This window comes from Protomyctophum bolini, assembly GCF_963924005.1.
Source record: "Protomyctophum bolini genome assembly, chromosome: 21".
NCBI lineage: Eukaryota > Metazoa > Chordata > Actinopteri > Myctophiformes > Myctophidae > Protomyctophum > Protomyctophum bolini.
Window position 1 is genome coordinate 10,890,775 of NC_137882.1, and position 17,804 is coordinate 10,908,578.

A 17,804-nucleotide genomic window follows, 5' to 3' on the forward strand; every position below is an offset into this window, starting at 1 on the left:
AATGTCGTGTAGCAGGCAGCTCTACTGTATCTGCGTCTTATCTCTTTCAAATTTGGCATCCCTATTTTGGACTTTCATAATAAAAAACAAATAGTGGAGCATGGTGGACTTGTAGATCTGACATTTTCACCCAACATCATTTTATAACACAGTACAGTATAACATAGGAAGTGGTTAACGTGAAAGATCAGGGCATGTCATATTGCTCCCTGAATACAGTGGAGAGTTTATAGATGTGGATGCTCTTCACCTTACAAATCCTCTCTCCTCTGTTTTCAGCCATGGAGGGACTTGTCTAAGGAGGATCCAACATTTATTTAGCCTTTTTTCTATTAGATTTTATCCTAACATCTTCCTGGATTGCGTCCAGTCCAGTCGTCTCTGATACCATGGCTGAGAAGCTTGGACCGGCTGGGCTCGAGGCCACTGACACCTGGACCACTCCAACCGTGCCGCCCGATTCCAACGACATCATCCGCACCAAAGCCCGCTCCAGGAGAGTCCGCATCAACGTGGGAGGTCTGAACCATGAGGTGTTGTGGCGGACCTTGGACCGTCTTCCGCGGACCCGCTTGGGCAAGCTGCGGGACTGCAACACCCACGATTCCCTGATGGAGGTGTGTGACGATTACAGCCTGAACGAGAACGAGTACTTCTTCGACAGACACCCGGGAGCCTTCACCTCTATCCTGAACTTCTACCGCACTGGCAAATTGCACATGATGGAGGAAATGTGTGCCCTGTCCTTTGGCCAGGAGTTGGACTACTGGGGGGTTGATGAGATCTACCTGGAGTCCTGCTGCCAGGCACGGTACCACCAGAAGAAGGAGCAGATGAACGAGGAGCTGAGGAGGGAGGCGGAGACCATGAGGGATAGAGAGGGTGAGATCGAGTTCGACAATACGTGCTGCCCCGACAAGAGGAAGAAGCTGTGGGATCTCCTGGAGAAGCCCGGCTCTTCAGTGGCTGCCAAGGTAAGGAACTGAGTGCGATCACACCGCCTCCCCCAACTCACACTTCCTGTTTGGGATTTCACATGCGGAACATCACACTGCCTGTGTTTCCGGCTCATGCTAAACTCCTGTCATTCGTGTGTCGGCCTGAATATTGGAACAGATATGTAATGCATTCACTTCAGGTTTTTCCCACGCAGCGTTTCTGTTTTTCATCCTTCTCTCTGGCAACAGTAGTCAGGGGTGAATCAGGTGCAGAGAGAGAGCTGCAAGTCTCTGGGGGATTGTTTTATCGGAATTGTTAGTGGGGTAAAAAGATGGAAGGCGAGGAGTGGGGGTTTAAGCAGTCAGGTGTGATGTATATCTCAACAACAGGCTAGCCAACACGCAGTATCTGTGTTAGGGAACATTAGTTTAGAGTCCAAACTTTAGACTGATGAATGAGCAAGCATATCTTTATGTGGAGGAGCTAAACTTTGGTGGTGATGCACCAGTTTTGATCATGCTTGTTTCTTAGCACACGATGTACAGCTGGAACATGTCAAGCCAGGCCAAGTAATCCGCTGGCATATGACAGGACACATTATCTGAGAGGGAGTTGTATATGACAGGACACATTATCTGAGAAACAGTCGTGCTGTTTATCGCACAGTCCCTATTTATCGCACCGAAAGAAAGAAAAAAAGAAATAACATTTTATACAAACGTTTGCTTTCTCTTGCTGTCCGAGTGCCTGTGATAGTGCCAAGGCTTCTTCTTTAATCCTTGCCTAGACTTTGCATAAACACCGGACCATCAGGGATAAATAAATATGGATGTTAAAACAGAACTGAAAGGGAATGGATATGAGTCACGTATCGGCCACTATTCCCCCCACAAACCTCAGTGTCATTCACACCACACTCAGGCTTGTTACCTGAGAGCATACATCTTATAGAGCTGGGGCAGACGGCGTAATAGTGTAAAGAAGACTATCCATAGTAGTAATGAAAAACCTAATGTAAAACCTCCCCCCGCCCCCCTGTTCCCTCTCCTCTCTGACTTAGTCCGCCCTTAGACGGGTCAACCCCAATGAAATCCAATCGCTGGTAATTTATGTCGAGTCTCCCGTATCCTCCTCCCATCACTGGGCAGAGCATGCATGGCAGGGCAGGGCCGGGTCGTATTCTATGTCTGATGAATCATAAACATAATGTAAGTTACTGAGTGGTGTGAGACAGAGGTGTCTAAAAAGGGAAACGCAAGGCCTGGCATGTGTTGGAGAGCATTAGTGTCAGCCCTTCTCCCTGAAAAGCTTTGTCGCCTGCCTTTTTGTACGGTCGTTTCCCTTCAGCCCCAGACAGGTCACGAATCATGCAAGATTCAATTTCAGCCTCTGCTGCCCGGTGCTGAATTTATGGCATGGGGATTTGGGAATGAAACCGGAAAACAAAATATATGGTAATGACGCCACACACTATGCCTCAGGTCCAGAGCTTATGATATTACCACGGAGTATAGTCTGTCACTAACCCTCTGTTCTGTACTTCCTGTACATTTAGGCAATATTCCCTAAATGAGCTTGTGATTCACCATACGGTTTAGTAATTTAATTCGGTCATTCACAGGGACGCTGTATATCAAGTGAATCAGATGGGACAGAGGCGGCCAATATCTAGTTTAACCTGTGGCAGCAGTAGAGGCAATTCTGATACATGTGTGATATTCAAAGTGATTTACAATTCAGTGTCTCTTCCCCTCCAGAGGTGCGTAATGCTGACCTGTTCACTACCAAGGGGGGCGATGTAACCTCGATAGGGAAATCCCATTCTAAATCAAATGGCATTGTCATTCTGCTGAGTGCTGCTCTGGCACAAATTTAAAATGGGGCTCTATGCCTCACAATGCCAAGTGAGTCCTCTGATCATGCTAAGGTTCTGCACGGCTGAAAATACTACTGGGAAATAGACTTTCCAATCTGTCAGACTGAGAAGGCAAGCTCCCTGAGGTCAGGGAAGCCTTTGTTTTTAGGAGGGGGGAGCGGCCGTGGTACAGAGAACTCTTGACCAGGGGAATGCTATTATCAGCCAGATGCATAACTCCTTATTTGAGACAACTTGAGACATTTGTTGAAAGCAATCTCAGACAATCATCTCAGCAGTGTGTGATTCATGCTCTCTCTCACGCCATCTCTCCCCTTATCTCTTCTCTCCCCTGCACCCTGACACTGCGTTTTCAATTTGTCTTGGAGCCTTGTGCTGGTTTATGACACCTGTGACGGCTCCCTACCGTAAAAAGGTTAAGTATGAACGGACTGACCTTTCCACCAGGGTCAATTAATCTACGATCACTCTCATCAACAATGAACAGGGGTGCACTCTTACGGGGTTGAAAGAGCTACAGCTCTTAAAGGCTAAATCCACAAAGAATCACACACTGCTGCTGCACAGTGTGCTTATGACATCATGGCTCAAGTTGACTATTTGTGGTCCTATACCTTGTCCAGCATAGGGTGTAGGGGAGGTACTATAGGTACTAGTATACATATATTCAAGATTCAAGAGATTCAAGATTCAATAATTTATTTGCCATGTCAACAAGTTGATAGGACTTTTTCTTGGTTCATACTCAACATATACAGACAACCATAGATACACAAACAAGAAGGACAGTACAATACAAAAACCAGCAGCATATGAAATTACATTCAGTTTTTTTTAAAGTGCTATATGCATATACTGTACTATGAGTTCAGATGTCTAATGGCTACGGGGTAAGTGCTATCCCTGAAGCGACATGTAGAGCTCTGGATACTTCTATATCTCCTGCCTGATGGGAGGAGATTGAAGAGGTGATGTGCAGGATGGGAGTTGTCTGCAATGATTTTATTTGCCTTCCTAATTATTCTGGTGGAATAGAGTGAGGAAAGTGTAGGGAGGCTGCATGTTTTTTGATGCGCGACGTACTACTCTTTCCAGCTTTGATTTGTCTTGAGAGGTTGTGTGACCAAACCAGACAAGCATGGAGAAGGTGAGTACACTTTCAATAGTGGCCCTATAGTGAGTCATGGCTGCTTGGCTGACTTTGAACTTCTTAAGCTGCCGCAGGAAATAGAGACGCTGGTGTGATTTGCTTATTATGAGACTGGTGTTAAGATCCCATGATAAGGATTCATGGATGGTGGTCCCTAGGAACCGGAAGGAGGAAACTCTTTCTACCTCTTCCCCATTGATGAAGAGGGGGGGGAGTGGACACGATTTCTTTTTCCTAAAATCTATGAACATCTCTTTGGTTTTAGAGATGTTTAGAATCAAGTTGTAACTCTCACACCATCTCACCAGCTCCTCTACTGCTCTGCGGTAGTCGGTTTCAACCTCGTTGGTAATAAGACCTACTAAGGATGTGTCATCAGCAAACTTATACATCATAACTGTACTAAAGTGAGATTGACAGAAATGAGTGTATAATGAGTACAGAAGTGGAGAAAGGACGCACCCCTGGGGGGCCCCAGTGTTTAGGAGCCTCGACAGCGAGACGAGATCACCTATTTTGACCACCTGTTTCCTGTCACATAGAAAATTAAAGATCCATTTACATAGATGTGTGCTGACGCCTAGCTCCTGTAGGGTTGAAATCAGCTTCCCAGGCACTATTGTGTTAAATGCGGAGCTGAAGTCAACAAAAAGTACACGAGCATAGGTGGATCTGGATTCTAGATGTTGAGTAATATTGTGCAGACAGAGGGACACTGCATCCCATGAATCCACTTGCTGACTGGCTGTTAGTATTGGCCAATTTTTTTATAGGGGTTTCTTGCGACCCTCCCATTAACATCCTATGGCAGGCAAAAATGTCAAACTTTCCTTTTCCTAAACAGCCATAGCCACTTGCCCAAAATGTGCTGACCTCATTCCATTTGTCATGACGTCTATGGCCGTTTTTATCCCAAGGACTGTTTTTTGTTCTTGGAATGGATTCAGAATCATGAAAACCCCCTAGTTTGACATGTCACATGCTACTTAAAGCATAAGGAAAGTTTTAGAATGTTGACAATTTTGCTTGCCATAGGATGTTAATGGAAAATTAAATTGCCCAATAAATACTAACAGCCGGTCAGCAAGTGGATTCATGAATGTATGTATGTAGACAATATTTTAGGCCAATAAAAGAGTATACCAAATTCGGCTGCCGGACTATACTGGTATTTATAAAAAGGTGCTCTCATAATAGCTGGCCGTGTGTGTGAGGGTGCTGTTAGCTATCGTGAGCTTTCAGGATGACAAGCAAGAAGTTCATGTTGTGTGACAAGTTCCTTTTGTGCCTTAACAAAGTGGCTTGAGACGTGTAGTAAAACCTTAGTGCAATCTGTATTTGACACAAGTTGATAATATCCTCTTGTAAATGTAATTAATTTGACATGATGTTAAAAATCACACTTGTGATGGGCGCTCTTATCGTCATACATCATCATACATCACATTCCGTGCTCAGCCAATCAAATAATTTCAAATTTGGTACACACAGACACACAGAGCTGGGCATAGGAGTGGCTAGCGCCCCTCAAAAATAGCTGTTGCATGAAACTAGGAATGATTAGGTAATCACACTCGTGAAGTGAGGGGTGCCGACTGTGGCTGCCATATGACATCACGAGTGGGGCCCGGTTTATTTTTGTATTATTATTTTCAAACATTACAAGTCCATAGACTTGACATCATTTCTGAAAGCCAGGGGTTGGAGGGGCTAGTGCCCCTCAAAAATCACACTTGTGTGATATGAGCGGTGCCTTTTATCATGATGATGATGTCTGATGATGTCAACAACGGGGGGGATCAAAATACACACAACAAAGCCACATGTTGACGTCTATGGGAATTCACAGAACGCGGGGTGGCCAGACAGACATACATACACACAAAGCCACATGTTGGAGTGGTTAGCACCGCTCGAAAACCCATCACATGCACCCATGTGAAGTGAGTGGTGCCTTTTATCATGATGATTAAGATGTATAGATCCACATGCTGCCACAGGGGGCGGAATAATAATAATAAACACACACAAAGTCACCTGTTGGAGCGGTTAGTACCGCTCAATTTTTTTAAAGATGTGTATTTGTGAACAGCTGGGGATGGGAAGCCACTCAGGGAAATTAAAATGTGCTCCACTGTGGGGGGATCTCATCTCTGTGCTGTTTTAGCCACTGCACAAAAATGATGTAAATGTCCTAACAATTATCGAGGCCAGTCAACCTTTTTGAAATATATATACTTCTTTAATAAAAGTTGGACTTTTGCATTGCTTACACTACACAATTAAATGGCATCAACATTGGGTGAAAAAAGCATAAGGCACGCTCAATAAACTCACAATAAAAGGTACAGTAGATCTTGTAATGATAATGATCCTAATGGGTGCTCTGTTTTTGGCAATGCTGAAGAAGCCTGTCTTGGCTAGAATGCGTCCACTCTATGGGACTACTGCAATACATTACATTAATTGCATGTGTATCTTTTGCACCAACCCTGAGATTGTAAGGCTGTTGCAAGCCTGTTATTATAGCTCTGTGCAAGATTTAACACTAAGATTCACCCAGTTGAATCTCTGTGAGTTTAATGCTAGGATTTATGGAGAACCTGTGAGTGTGGTTAATACCATGCTTGTGCATTAAAACCTGCTTCCCTAATCAGAACCTGAAGTGTAATTTGTCTGTTGGGAAATGAGATGTCAATTCAGTGTATATGTTTACCGTGTTTAGACATGCATGGCTGTGTATAGAAAGTATCCCTATAAATATCATGGCCTCACCACCTGCCACCCAACTACAAATTTCCTGAGATTTTAAGTGCAGTAGCAGCATGAATTACTGCCAATACTTTAGCATGGGTGCTTGCATTGCCCAGAGTGTTCAGGTTCAATATATGCCTACAGTATGATCTATTTTCTGGTCTGCAACAGCAATATACTTTTACATTAATTTGTGATCATGAAAACCTTCTTGATATAACATTCACACACCGATGGCAGAGGAAACCATGCAAGGCGCCAACCTGCACATCTGGAGCAATTATTGGTTCAGCGTCTTATCTTCGACACTAACTCTGCACACAGGTTCCCATCCGGCTGCTCTAATGGACACTCTACCCTTGAGCCACTGCCGTCCCACATCTCTATAACCCCTTTACACCTACAGTACACACAGTACAGTACCTTCCGATGAGGGCCAGCGATGGCGTGTCATCGAACCCAGTTCTATTTCAGAGGCGATAAAAATGGATTGTCCGATAAAGGAAGATTGGACTCGGTGTGCCGACCTTAAGTTCGTAAAGGTTTCTGCATTTAGGTACTCCATCCAATCCATTTGGGCTGCCCTGGAAAGTAATGGCAGTGGATTTATAGCATTTTAAAGAGATCAATGTTTCTACTTTTCAGACATTTCAAGTGGGGTTTTCTCTCTCTAACCCATCCCCACCCCACCCCACCCCACTGTACATGAGCTATGTCCACTCTCTGCTTTGCTCTTAATGTGGATGTGCACCATTACTCTCTCCTTTTATCTAATAAGCTAGTTGGAGTGGGGAATGCTAAGCAAGGCCTGGGCACAGCCTGGTGCTATTTTGTCCGCCCACGCTTGGAGCCCTCAGAAGCAGACACTGTTGTTGATGATAGAATCCGTGACGGCTGGAGCATTGTACTGTAGATGCACTGAAACAAAACCCCTCAAACTAATGTCCATACTGTAACTCTCTTTGTACAGTGCAGCTGCATGTGAAATTGCTCTGTGCAAATGCGAACAATAGGCCTCAGGTTGCATAAATGTTGCTCTTTGTGATTACTGTAGGTGACATTCCCACATGGAAATCAAGCTTGAGTCATTATTAATAGCGTGTTAATAATGACTGTGACATGAGCAGATATCACTGCATGCGCTGTAGTACAGTCAGAGGTTTCATCATCACTGCACAGCATTTGAAGCTGCCTGTAGTTTTGGAACACTGCGGGCAAGCTTTCACTCTCCCATCACGCTCCCTGAGTATGGCTCTCACAGCAGTGAGGGATGTGCTTGTGGACCAGTGTGTATATTACTGTATTTCCTGAGGGTGGGGGACTGGAAGAAAGCCAAAGGAGAGAGAGGAGGAGGAGTATACTGTATGAACAGAGAGAGGGAGGCCTCAAAACAAATCTATACTTTGTTGCATGACTATCATTCGCCTACGACTGAAAAGAAAATGCAATGTGTTGTATGCTGAGCCCTTAGTGAGTTGGTGTCTATCTTCCCATGGGTCAAAAACAAGCAGGGTGGCCTGGGCCATGGCTCAGCCGTCCAGGCAACTTGGCTGGTAATCCAGTCTGGCAGTGTGCCGCGGGTTCGACTCCTCAACTCAAGCCTCCTTTTGAAATCTGATGTTAGACTCTGTTTCAGTGTTACCATAATTCGGCAACTTTAATCATACTGTGCGGTCCCCAAATGAACAGTAAACAAACCAACAGAGTATAAGTGTCCAGCCTACAGCATACATGGGCAACTGGTGGCCCAGGAGCCCCCACCTTCACTTAAGGCAGGTTAATATCGGAATTTCAGAATTCCAATTAAAAAATAGCAAAAAATAATACATGATTGTAAAAAAAAAATAAACCAGATCCACAAGCTCAAAACATGTCGCACTACAACGCGTTTTGAGCTCAAACATTGGTCAAATTGTATATTAAGTTACAACGAGGGGTTTTACAAGCTCACAACGAGCAAGTCGTTGTGAGCTTGTAGTTTGGCTATTTTCACAATATTTCACTGTGGAACCGACTCAAATGTCATTATTTTGGGGGGTCCCAGCCTGAAAGGTTTGGGAACCCTCCCAGCAAGCACGGTCAGGACCTGGACAAATCAGTGACGTCTCGATTGGGGCCAGATCAAGTCAAACCAAGACTAGTCAGATCTGGCCCAGAATATCACCTGATTTCAACCAACATAAACTTTAAAGACGGACGTCCCTGGATGAATCAGAGAGAGTCTGATCGAGGCCAGATCAATGTAAGTCATATCATAACTAGTCAGATCTGGCCCAGAATAAGCTATATTATTTAATCTGGTGAAGACGTCCTGGAAATGACGTAAAGATCATCCCCATATGGGCTCTGATCTGGCCTTGTCCTGAACGTCACTGGAGGACGTCATCATTACGTTATCATGACGTAATTTGGCTTGCTGGGCTTTGTTCTATAATTCCTTTTTTACAAGGCTCTTCCAGATGCTCTAAATTGAATCACGATAAACCCAACCTGTCCTGTAGGAATCGTAACGAGTTCCTGTTGCCAGACTACGTCACCTTGTTTGGCCTTTAGTGAGCTATCGGGTTGTAGTACAACACCGAAGCTTAACATTAAGTGGACCTACTCGACTCTTGGAGTCTTCTCATTATGTAAGTCCCCCCGTGTCTAATCAGTGCAGCCAAGCATTTAGGCTCCAACACCTAAATCCTATTTGCCCCAGCCCCACGATCCATAATCGGATAAGAGAGAACTTGTAAGATTATAGGTGGCATAAGTTCCTCTGCATCAGTACTGTAGAAACAACAGTACTGTATCTTAGGGCTGCAACCCTCTTATGGCTGCCCTTAATAACATCTTATTGTGCCTTGGGCCAGCTTTGGCGACTTTTTGACAATAGAAAAATGTGCGATATGACCACAATGTCACGAAATGTCTCATTTTAAAGCTGCAAGTCTCTACTTTACACCGAAAAAAGAATTATCCATTGTTTACTTATAAGCATTTTGGTACACCTTAGTTTCAGTTTTCACTGAAACCAAGACAAACAACAGAAAATGTTTAAAAAGAAATCTGTTTATAAACTCGAACAACTCTCGTAAAATGTGTCTTGTATCAGGACCAGGGATTGGTATTCCTTCAATACAAGTCGCCACTGATATTTACACAAATTACTCAGTGGCTGAGCTAGTAGAACAGTAACTCACTGCAATATTATATCACAACACTTTTCACTAGCTACTGACGGTTTGCTTAAATAGCATTTGTGTCTCTGTGACACAAATCCTACTTTACTCACTCTTAATATGGATGGTCTGATATGGTCAACAATCATGCTACTGTAATAGTATTAACGACGTAGAACTACTGCTCCCCTACCCCCCCAACCCATAATCCTGTTGGGTTGCTACTGTATTAAAAGCAGAAATGAACGAGTCCCAGGAGAGCGGCACATGTCCCAACAAAATAGAAAAGTACATGTCTGCAAATTGCAATATTTCAGCTGACATGCTACAGGCTATTGAATACAATGATGAAGGTTCCTTGGGATTCAGCTTTAGAATTGGACATTGTTCTAATCTATTATATGTAGTTCACCAAGGTGCACATTTATGAAAACGGCTTTAAATGAGTACGTTCTCCTGATATTTTGGTCAGTGTAGAGAGAGCAAACCCAGGGCAGAGAGAGGAGATGCATGCAAGAAAATGCACGGATCACATTCAATCCCCTGGTCATCACACTCTCTGAGATTGAGAGAGCACAGTCTGTTCAATAACTGGCTGAGCCTAAGGCACTCCCTGCTGATAATCTTGATGAGACCCTGTATTTTTCTAAATGGCAAGACTTTATGATCTAGAGGGAATTGATTTTTTTAAGAAAGTTTCAGTATGGATTGACTGGAGTGAGTATGCAGTATGAATTGACTGGAGTGAGTATGCAGTATGACTGGAGTGAGATTATCCCCAGGGTTTATGAGCCTGAAGTGAATAGATCCCATTTCGGTGTTGGAACAGAGAGATATCCTACGGTTACAATTAAAACTAGGAAGTTCTTATGTCATTGCAGACCATTAGTAAGAGAACCTATCTAGAGTTCTACCCCAAGGGGTTTGAGCAAGAATTTGAGGACGTTGTTGAAGACAAAACGACAGGGAGCTATTGATTGATTGATTGATTGGTTAATTGGTTTATTTTTATGGACTATGAGAATCCAAAGGTTTTTTTTTCAGCATGCTGCTGACAATTGAACTATACCCCAGCATTGAAATCACACTCTTAAATATTTAATGATTTCAGAAATGCCCATAGATCAATGTGTGCCGTAATTACAAAAGTTGACGGAACAATACACCCCCACCTCTTCTCTCTGCAGTTCTCTGCACAAACAACCCCTTGCTGCCTCCATCAATTTCTGTGATTTCCAAGGGGAAGGAAGTTGCATGCGGAGGAAGTTCAGTCTGCAGTTGAATAACGCTGATTCCCCGTAAGGGGCTCTTGGCTTGTCTTGGGGCTCGGTGTGCTTTGACACTGCACATATTGACTCATGAATCACAACAAGGCAAGTAAGACTCCCAGTTTGCAAGTAATGCAGATTTGGTTACTCTCCCAGTTTAACCAACGGAGACACGCGATAAATGAGATTGAGCACATTAAGCACAGCTATTCGGCAGAAACTAGGGGACTATCTATTCTAGCCTGTTGTCCAGCATAGCTAGTGCAGTGCATGCCAAGACTAATGGTTGGTCTGCTGGTGCTCGCTTGAGGCCTATTTTCGTGTTTCTGTCTCATTAGTAGTTGCACACACACTGTGCCCTAGTGCTTGTTCAGCTTCAAACAAGACTGGCAGGTGTAAATTGGCCAAGTTTTGTGCATCCAAACAAACCTGTGCTGAGGCCTCACAGTTGCTGTGGATGAGCAGCCACTATGCCCACTGCCTAGCCCTGCGGCTTGAATGTCACCGCCATCTCCTTTCTCATCACCTTCAGCAGTGGCCCCTCTGAGGTTTGTTCAACCCCACCTTTCTCTGTTTCCCATCTCCACAGGGCATCAGAAACAAAGATGTAGAGAGAAGATATAGGCTAGTTCTAGAAAGAAGGATCATTCAGACTCAGAGCGCTATCAACACCAGATCTTTATCGCACACACGCACGCACGCACGCATACACAGTACAGTCTCAATAGGCTCAATACAACACATTCACACATTTTGGGTGCTAAAACTGTGTAGGGAAATGGAGACTTTGATATTCACTGTAAGACAAAAACGAACATGCACACTCTTTTATCTGAGAGAAAGGGTGTCACTTGGGGTCAAAGGGAATGTTCATCCTCATTTGCATTTAACCTAAAGTTATTTTATGCATGTGTTCACTGCCTCGGAAGGTTTTTGCTGATTCAGAATCAGATTTTAGATCAGTGTTACAGTCAAGTTTTGATTAGGAGTGCTGTGCATCTAAATCCACGCCTATCGATCCATGTCTACAAGTAATCCAAGTTCCCAGAAGTTCTCGCCAGCTCTCGCATACAAACGGGAGTGGCAAGAAACATGTGACATATCATATATTTCACGTTCACTGCAGCACTTTTTTTACGCAGTGAGTTTTGTTTCTTTTCTGAAATGAGGCCTCTGTCTGAGAGCTAGCCTTTAGGTACTACTGAACCAGTTTACTTTTCTGAGTGCCACAGTGCTGTCGTCCCCCCCTATCCCAATTCCCAAGTTGACACTCTCACAACATCCCTGTCCAACCACCCTCCCTGTTTACACTTGCTTTTTTCAGCCTCACTAACAATCTTCCTCTCATTCTTCCTTTCATCTCTACAGTATATCCCTGCATGTCTCCATTTCCATATGGCTGAAGTGTATATCCCTGCGTGTCTCCATTTCCATATGGCTGAAGTGTATACTGTAACTGCACTGTCCCGCCAGTAGGTCATCGTTATTTTGGCACCCATGGCAGTGTGGCTATTTTTGACTCAACCGCTCAAATCGTGTTCGTGATTCAGCACCACACATCTGCACTAAAGCCTGATTTATACTTAGTTGCATGTCGGTGTCGTGCACCGAATGCTCACGATGCGTCTACAGTGGCTATTTCTGGTGCGTGACACGGCACTCAACCCAAGTATAACTCTTGCCTGGAGGACTGGCAGGACCGCAGATGTGGGCACTATACTGTACTGTTTCTTTGTTTACACATGCCCATATGAATGATGAGTTAAGTGTCCTGTAACAACAGAATATTAACAAGTTATAACGACTCCTTGAAAAGGTGTTTTCGAGCACCACTCAAGGGATATTCTTAGCATACACTGTCCTGGCCAAGCTGTTCCAGACCCTCTAAGGAGCATTTGACGGAGGAACGGAACAAAAAAAAAAGAAAACTGTAATCAACCCCATTACTCGTTTCCTCTGAAATGCTGTGTTTGCGTAGTTTCCATGGCGATCGTGACATTCCCCGGTTATAGTCGCCCATAGTGCCATTCATCTCCATACAGGCTGTGTGAGAGGCAGAGCAGCTGGCACCTCAGCCCCCACAATCAAACGCTAATGCAAATCAAAGGAAGCACACTTTGTTTTTTCATCACGGCGATTCCTTCTTCCGAGGTCTCTCTCCCATGCGGGATGAAAAGTGGACCAGGGTGTGCCGAGCAACTACGTTGGAGTTTTCCCCCTGTGTGCATGCTTATTTATCTTAATTTTTTTCCTTTAGGCTGTTTTGTGATTTATTATCACAAAACTTTGGCACTTGTAGGCTGTTTTGTGATATATTATCACAAAACTTTGGCACTTCAGCAGTGTCATTCATCCCTGGCCCAGAGGAAAGGCAGTGTTGCATGACTGTGTTATGCATGCTCAGTATACATCTCTCAACTTGGTCTTGGTGAGTTGAGAAATGTACAGTAGCTGTACTATTCTATTACCCTCTGACAGAATATGTGGGTTTTCATAAGCTGCTCTGCATTATCTTCTCTAGTCTGTCAGGAAGGAAGTGGGAAAGGGGCAGGTGAAAGGGTGTGGTGCGCGCACACACACACACACACACACACACACACACACACACACACACACACACACACACAGAATACTTTAATGTACTGTATATCTCGACCATCGCACCTTTTGACTGAAGGAAGGAACTCTACAGATTCTTTCAGAATAATGCCATCTCAGCCCCTCGCGTGTCTCTACACAACCACCCCTCCCCATCAGGCCGTCTGCGTCTCTCCAGATCATTTGCAGAGCAGGGACTCTGTTCTGGGGCTTCTGGAGGAGAAAGAAGATTAATTAACAGTAGCCACGTTATGAAAGGGCCTCCAGGGAAATTTCGGAGAAAAGATACTGATAGTACAGAGGGAATGGGAGGCAGAGGGGTCTCGTTAGCCATAACCTCAGATGGATGCTGGGTGGCAGAGGAGAGGAACGGAAGTCTACCACACGTCACGTCACATGCACTCCCATACTCGGCCTGCACCCTTTTAGCTGGTTCTTCCATTTTAGCCTCTCTTACCCTCAATGGGGCCTCCTCCCCTTTTCTTTTTCACACGCCCTATTTCTCTCGTTCGACCTCCCTTCTCTTCTCCATCTCTCATCTCTCATCATCGCTGTGGGGCGTCATTGCGGGCCATGCCGTGCCAGCTGTTTGACATCTCGCCACATTCCAGGAAACAAGCAGAGATATCTTGGTCTCATGCTCCTTTGTACTGTGAATGCATGTGGCTCGCGCCTTTGCTCTGCTGATTGGATGAGAGCTAGATTGCGCACGGCAAAGATTCTCAATGCTAATTTTTGCTGTGTACCAAAGCAGTCCCTAATCTTCCCTTTTGCTCCTCTCACGCCTTTTGGTACCCATTTTCTCCCTTTGCCAATTATCTACCCTCCCCCACCCCCAATCTGCCCATGCCCTGGAGGGGGGATAGCGCTTAGAGAGACCTTTCTGTTCTGCCAATAGGTCACGGTTTTGATTTCCACAACAGTGAGTGTAAATTGCAGGCCATGTATCCTTTGAACCTTTTTGCTATTCACCCTCGTTATGATCAGCAGCTAAATAGCCTAAACAATATTATGAACCTTATTCCGAGGATGCACCGCTCTGTCGGAAGACAGCCTTTTATCGACCTGATTTGGGCTTTAAAGAGCACAATCCAGATAAGATAGCCTTTATGGATCCCTTGGGCTAATTCAGTTTATCATGGCAGACACAGGAGTGCAGTTGAGGTGGCAATAGACATATTTAAAGTGGTGCACCTCTATTTAATTTAATTAAAACATTGGGGGGACATTATTAGCCTCTCACCTCACATTTTCTCCTCCCCTCTCATCTCCCTGTGCTTTTCATTCAAGCTGTGCAAAACAGTCATTTATGAACCTGTTGAACAGCACATTTGCAGCCTGCTATACATAATTCGAATAATTCATCTACCGTACACAGCAGGCTACACTGTAAAACTATTCATTTAAGTCTTAATTAACGTGACCTTTTAAGTGAGTGTGGGTCTTATCTTGGTTTTAGTTTTTTAAATGCTTGCACTTTCTCTAGTGAACCACATGTACTGATTAAGCATGTAACGATACACCCAACACACAACATAAGCTTTTTTCACAATTGTTATTTAACTACATTGCAAAAGTAGCATTACTTTTCATGTAAAATGTAATTTCTGTGCAACAACTGTAAACATGCTTTCATGTTTAAACCTAGCTCGAGTTCACATATAAAAAAAAGTTTTCTTTGATGGCATCTTAGGATAGATGTAGACCTATTTGACAGGGCAGAAACATAATTGCCTTCCTTGATGTATTAATGAGCATCAATAACGACCATCACCTGGGCACAGGCACAGACACATACAGCTCCCCTCTGCAGGCCTCTACTACTGAAAGTGACTGCATGGAGTCTCTCTCCAAAAGCATGTGAATATGATGGAATATGATTACAGCTCGATTTTTATTTATTTTTATAAATCGATACACGATATATCGTTACATGCCTATAGTACTGATACACTTTCCCTTTGAAAGTTCTACGTAGCTCTTTGTAGAAGTGTTGTCACTCACATCAGTACAATTTTACTGCATTGAGCTAAAGAGGAATCCATTGCTGTAAGATCAGAGGACATTTTGGTCGGCTCGGTGTTTCCGTGACATTTTGAGAGCCAATCAATGGGGTGACTCTTGACCGGCTATAGACTTGATTGGCTCTATAGTATAGAGCATTGCAATGGTGGCCATTTTATGGTTCCATACTGAAGATATAAATATTAATGATTTTAAGCCTGGAATCAAGCCTTCCAGGCTCCTGGTGAATCATGACCATATAGAACTTATAGAATTTGTTTCTGCGTCAAACAATATTTGAATACCACAAAATAGGGTAGTATTTATTATTATTATTATTATTATTATTATTATATATATTCTTTTTTTTATTGTCATTCCATACAAGTACAGAACGAAATTTGATTACACAGGTCCTGGTCAGGCATAAAATATGTAAAAATACAGTACGTCTAAAAACACTAAATATAATTCAAATCCTATAGTGCAAAAAAGCATTTGCACAACCCACTGATATTGCACGTGCCCATAAGAAGCAGCAGCACCTAAAACGGCATTGAAAAGAAACAGTTCATGTGTCACGGCTCAAGTTCATAGTGCAGAGTTCATGTAATCGACAGATCACTAGTGCAAAAGGTCACAGTTCAGGGTCTAGAGTTCATGATTCTCACAGCTACAGGGAAGAAGCTATTTTTCTTCCTGGTGGTGCTGGCCTTAATATTGCGCAGCCTCCTGCCCGCAGGGAGGGGCACGGACAGACCGTGTGCAGGGTGCACTTTCTCCACTATCATTTCTTTTGTCTTTTTGACATTGATGCAGAGAGGTTGTTTGCTGTTTGTCAAGAAGTCCAAGACCCAGTTACACAGGGGTGCCAAGAACAGATAGTTTGTTCACTAGGGTCTGTGGAATGATGGTATTAAATGCCGAACTGAAGTCCAGGAAGAGAAGTCTAGCATAGGCATTCGGAGTCTCCAGGTGGGTTAGAGCGACATGGACCACCATTAAATATATTATATAATATCATTAAATATTGAAATATTTTTGGACAAAAAGAAATTATGGTTGATGAGCCCACCGTTCTCCTCTAGATTGACGACACAGGGCTATGAGTTGACTATACACAGGACTATGTGTTGAGTTGTTGACCACCCTGGACTTATGTGTTAAACACCCAGGACTATGTGTTGAGTTGTTGACCACCCTGGACTTATGTGTTAACCACCCATGACTGTGTGTTGACGACACAGGGCTAAGAGTCAACGACACAGGGCTATGAGTCAGTTGAGGACACAGGACTACGTGTTGACACTTGACAGTAGCCTATAAAGTAGTGTTGGCCATGAAACTCAGGAATGCGGTGCCTGCATGCGCCAGGAAAATAAGAAGGTCAAACACAACATTCTTCATGGTGCAGTATTGTCTTTTAATTTCTGTTTTACATCACTTTCCTGGGTTTGCTGCTACCTTTGTAGTAACTCCCTTTTTGGGATTATTCCCCCTCACTCCTGTCCCCCCCGTTCCACACAGCAGTGTTAGTTTAAATCTCAGAGTGTAAAATTAATCTATAAGGCCCCCATTTTTACCCTAATGTGGCTCCCTAATCTCTCGCAGTCTCTATCCTCTGCAGCCACTCCCTCTCAGACAACCTTAATGAACATTTATAGGACTTCTCGCCTCTTTTTTTTATTTATTTTTTACTAATGTGCCATGTGTTCTGCCATACGGTACAACCCTGCCCACTGGCAATCCCAGCATCCTTCTCCACAGAGCCAAACACACATGTTCGGGGTCATTGTCGTTGCTAGCTGTGGTCCTGCTAAAGATTTTTTAAGTGTAGTTGGTCTCGTAATAAATCCCCCTTAAGTAGCATGACAGTACCTAAAGGCCAGCAAATGCTCTTAAGCCTTCGCCTCCTGTTCGGCGGTAATGAATAAGGTGTCTGAGAGTGAATAACAATACTAATGTTGATGGATGAGTGTTGATACATGGAAAGTAGCACTGGCCTTTGTCACGTCTGCAGTGGTAGAGCATACAGTATTATTCTGGCCTCT

General features: G+C 43.8%; 1 protein-coding gene across 1 annotated transcript in view; it reads left to right on the plus strand.

The window, feature by feature from the left end:
• Positions 1 to 389: 389 nt before the first annotated feature.
• Positions 390 to 17,804, plus strand: part of kcnb2b (potassium voltage-gated channel subfamily B member 2b) — a gene marked incomplete at both ends in the record, with an annotated part of 108,023 nt that continues 90,608 nt past the window's right edge. The window contains one exon of the mRNA XM_080793332.1: positions 390 to 974. Coding sequence (XP_080649458.1) covers positions 390 to 974 — 585 coding nt within the window. The remainder of the gene's footprint in view (positions 975 to 17,804) is intronic.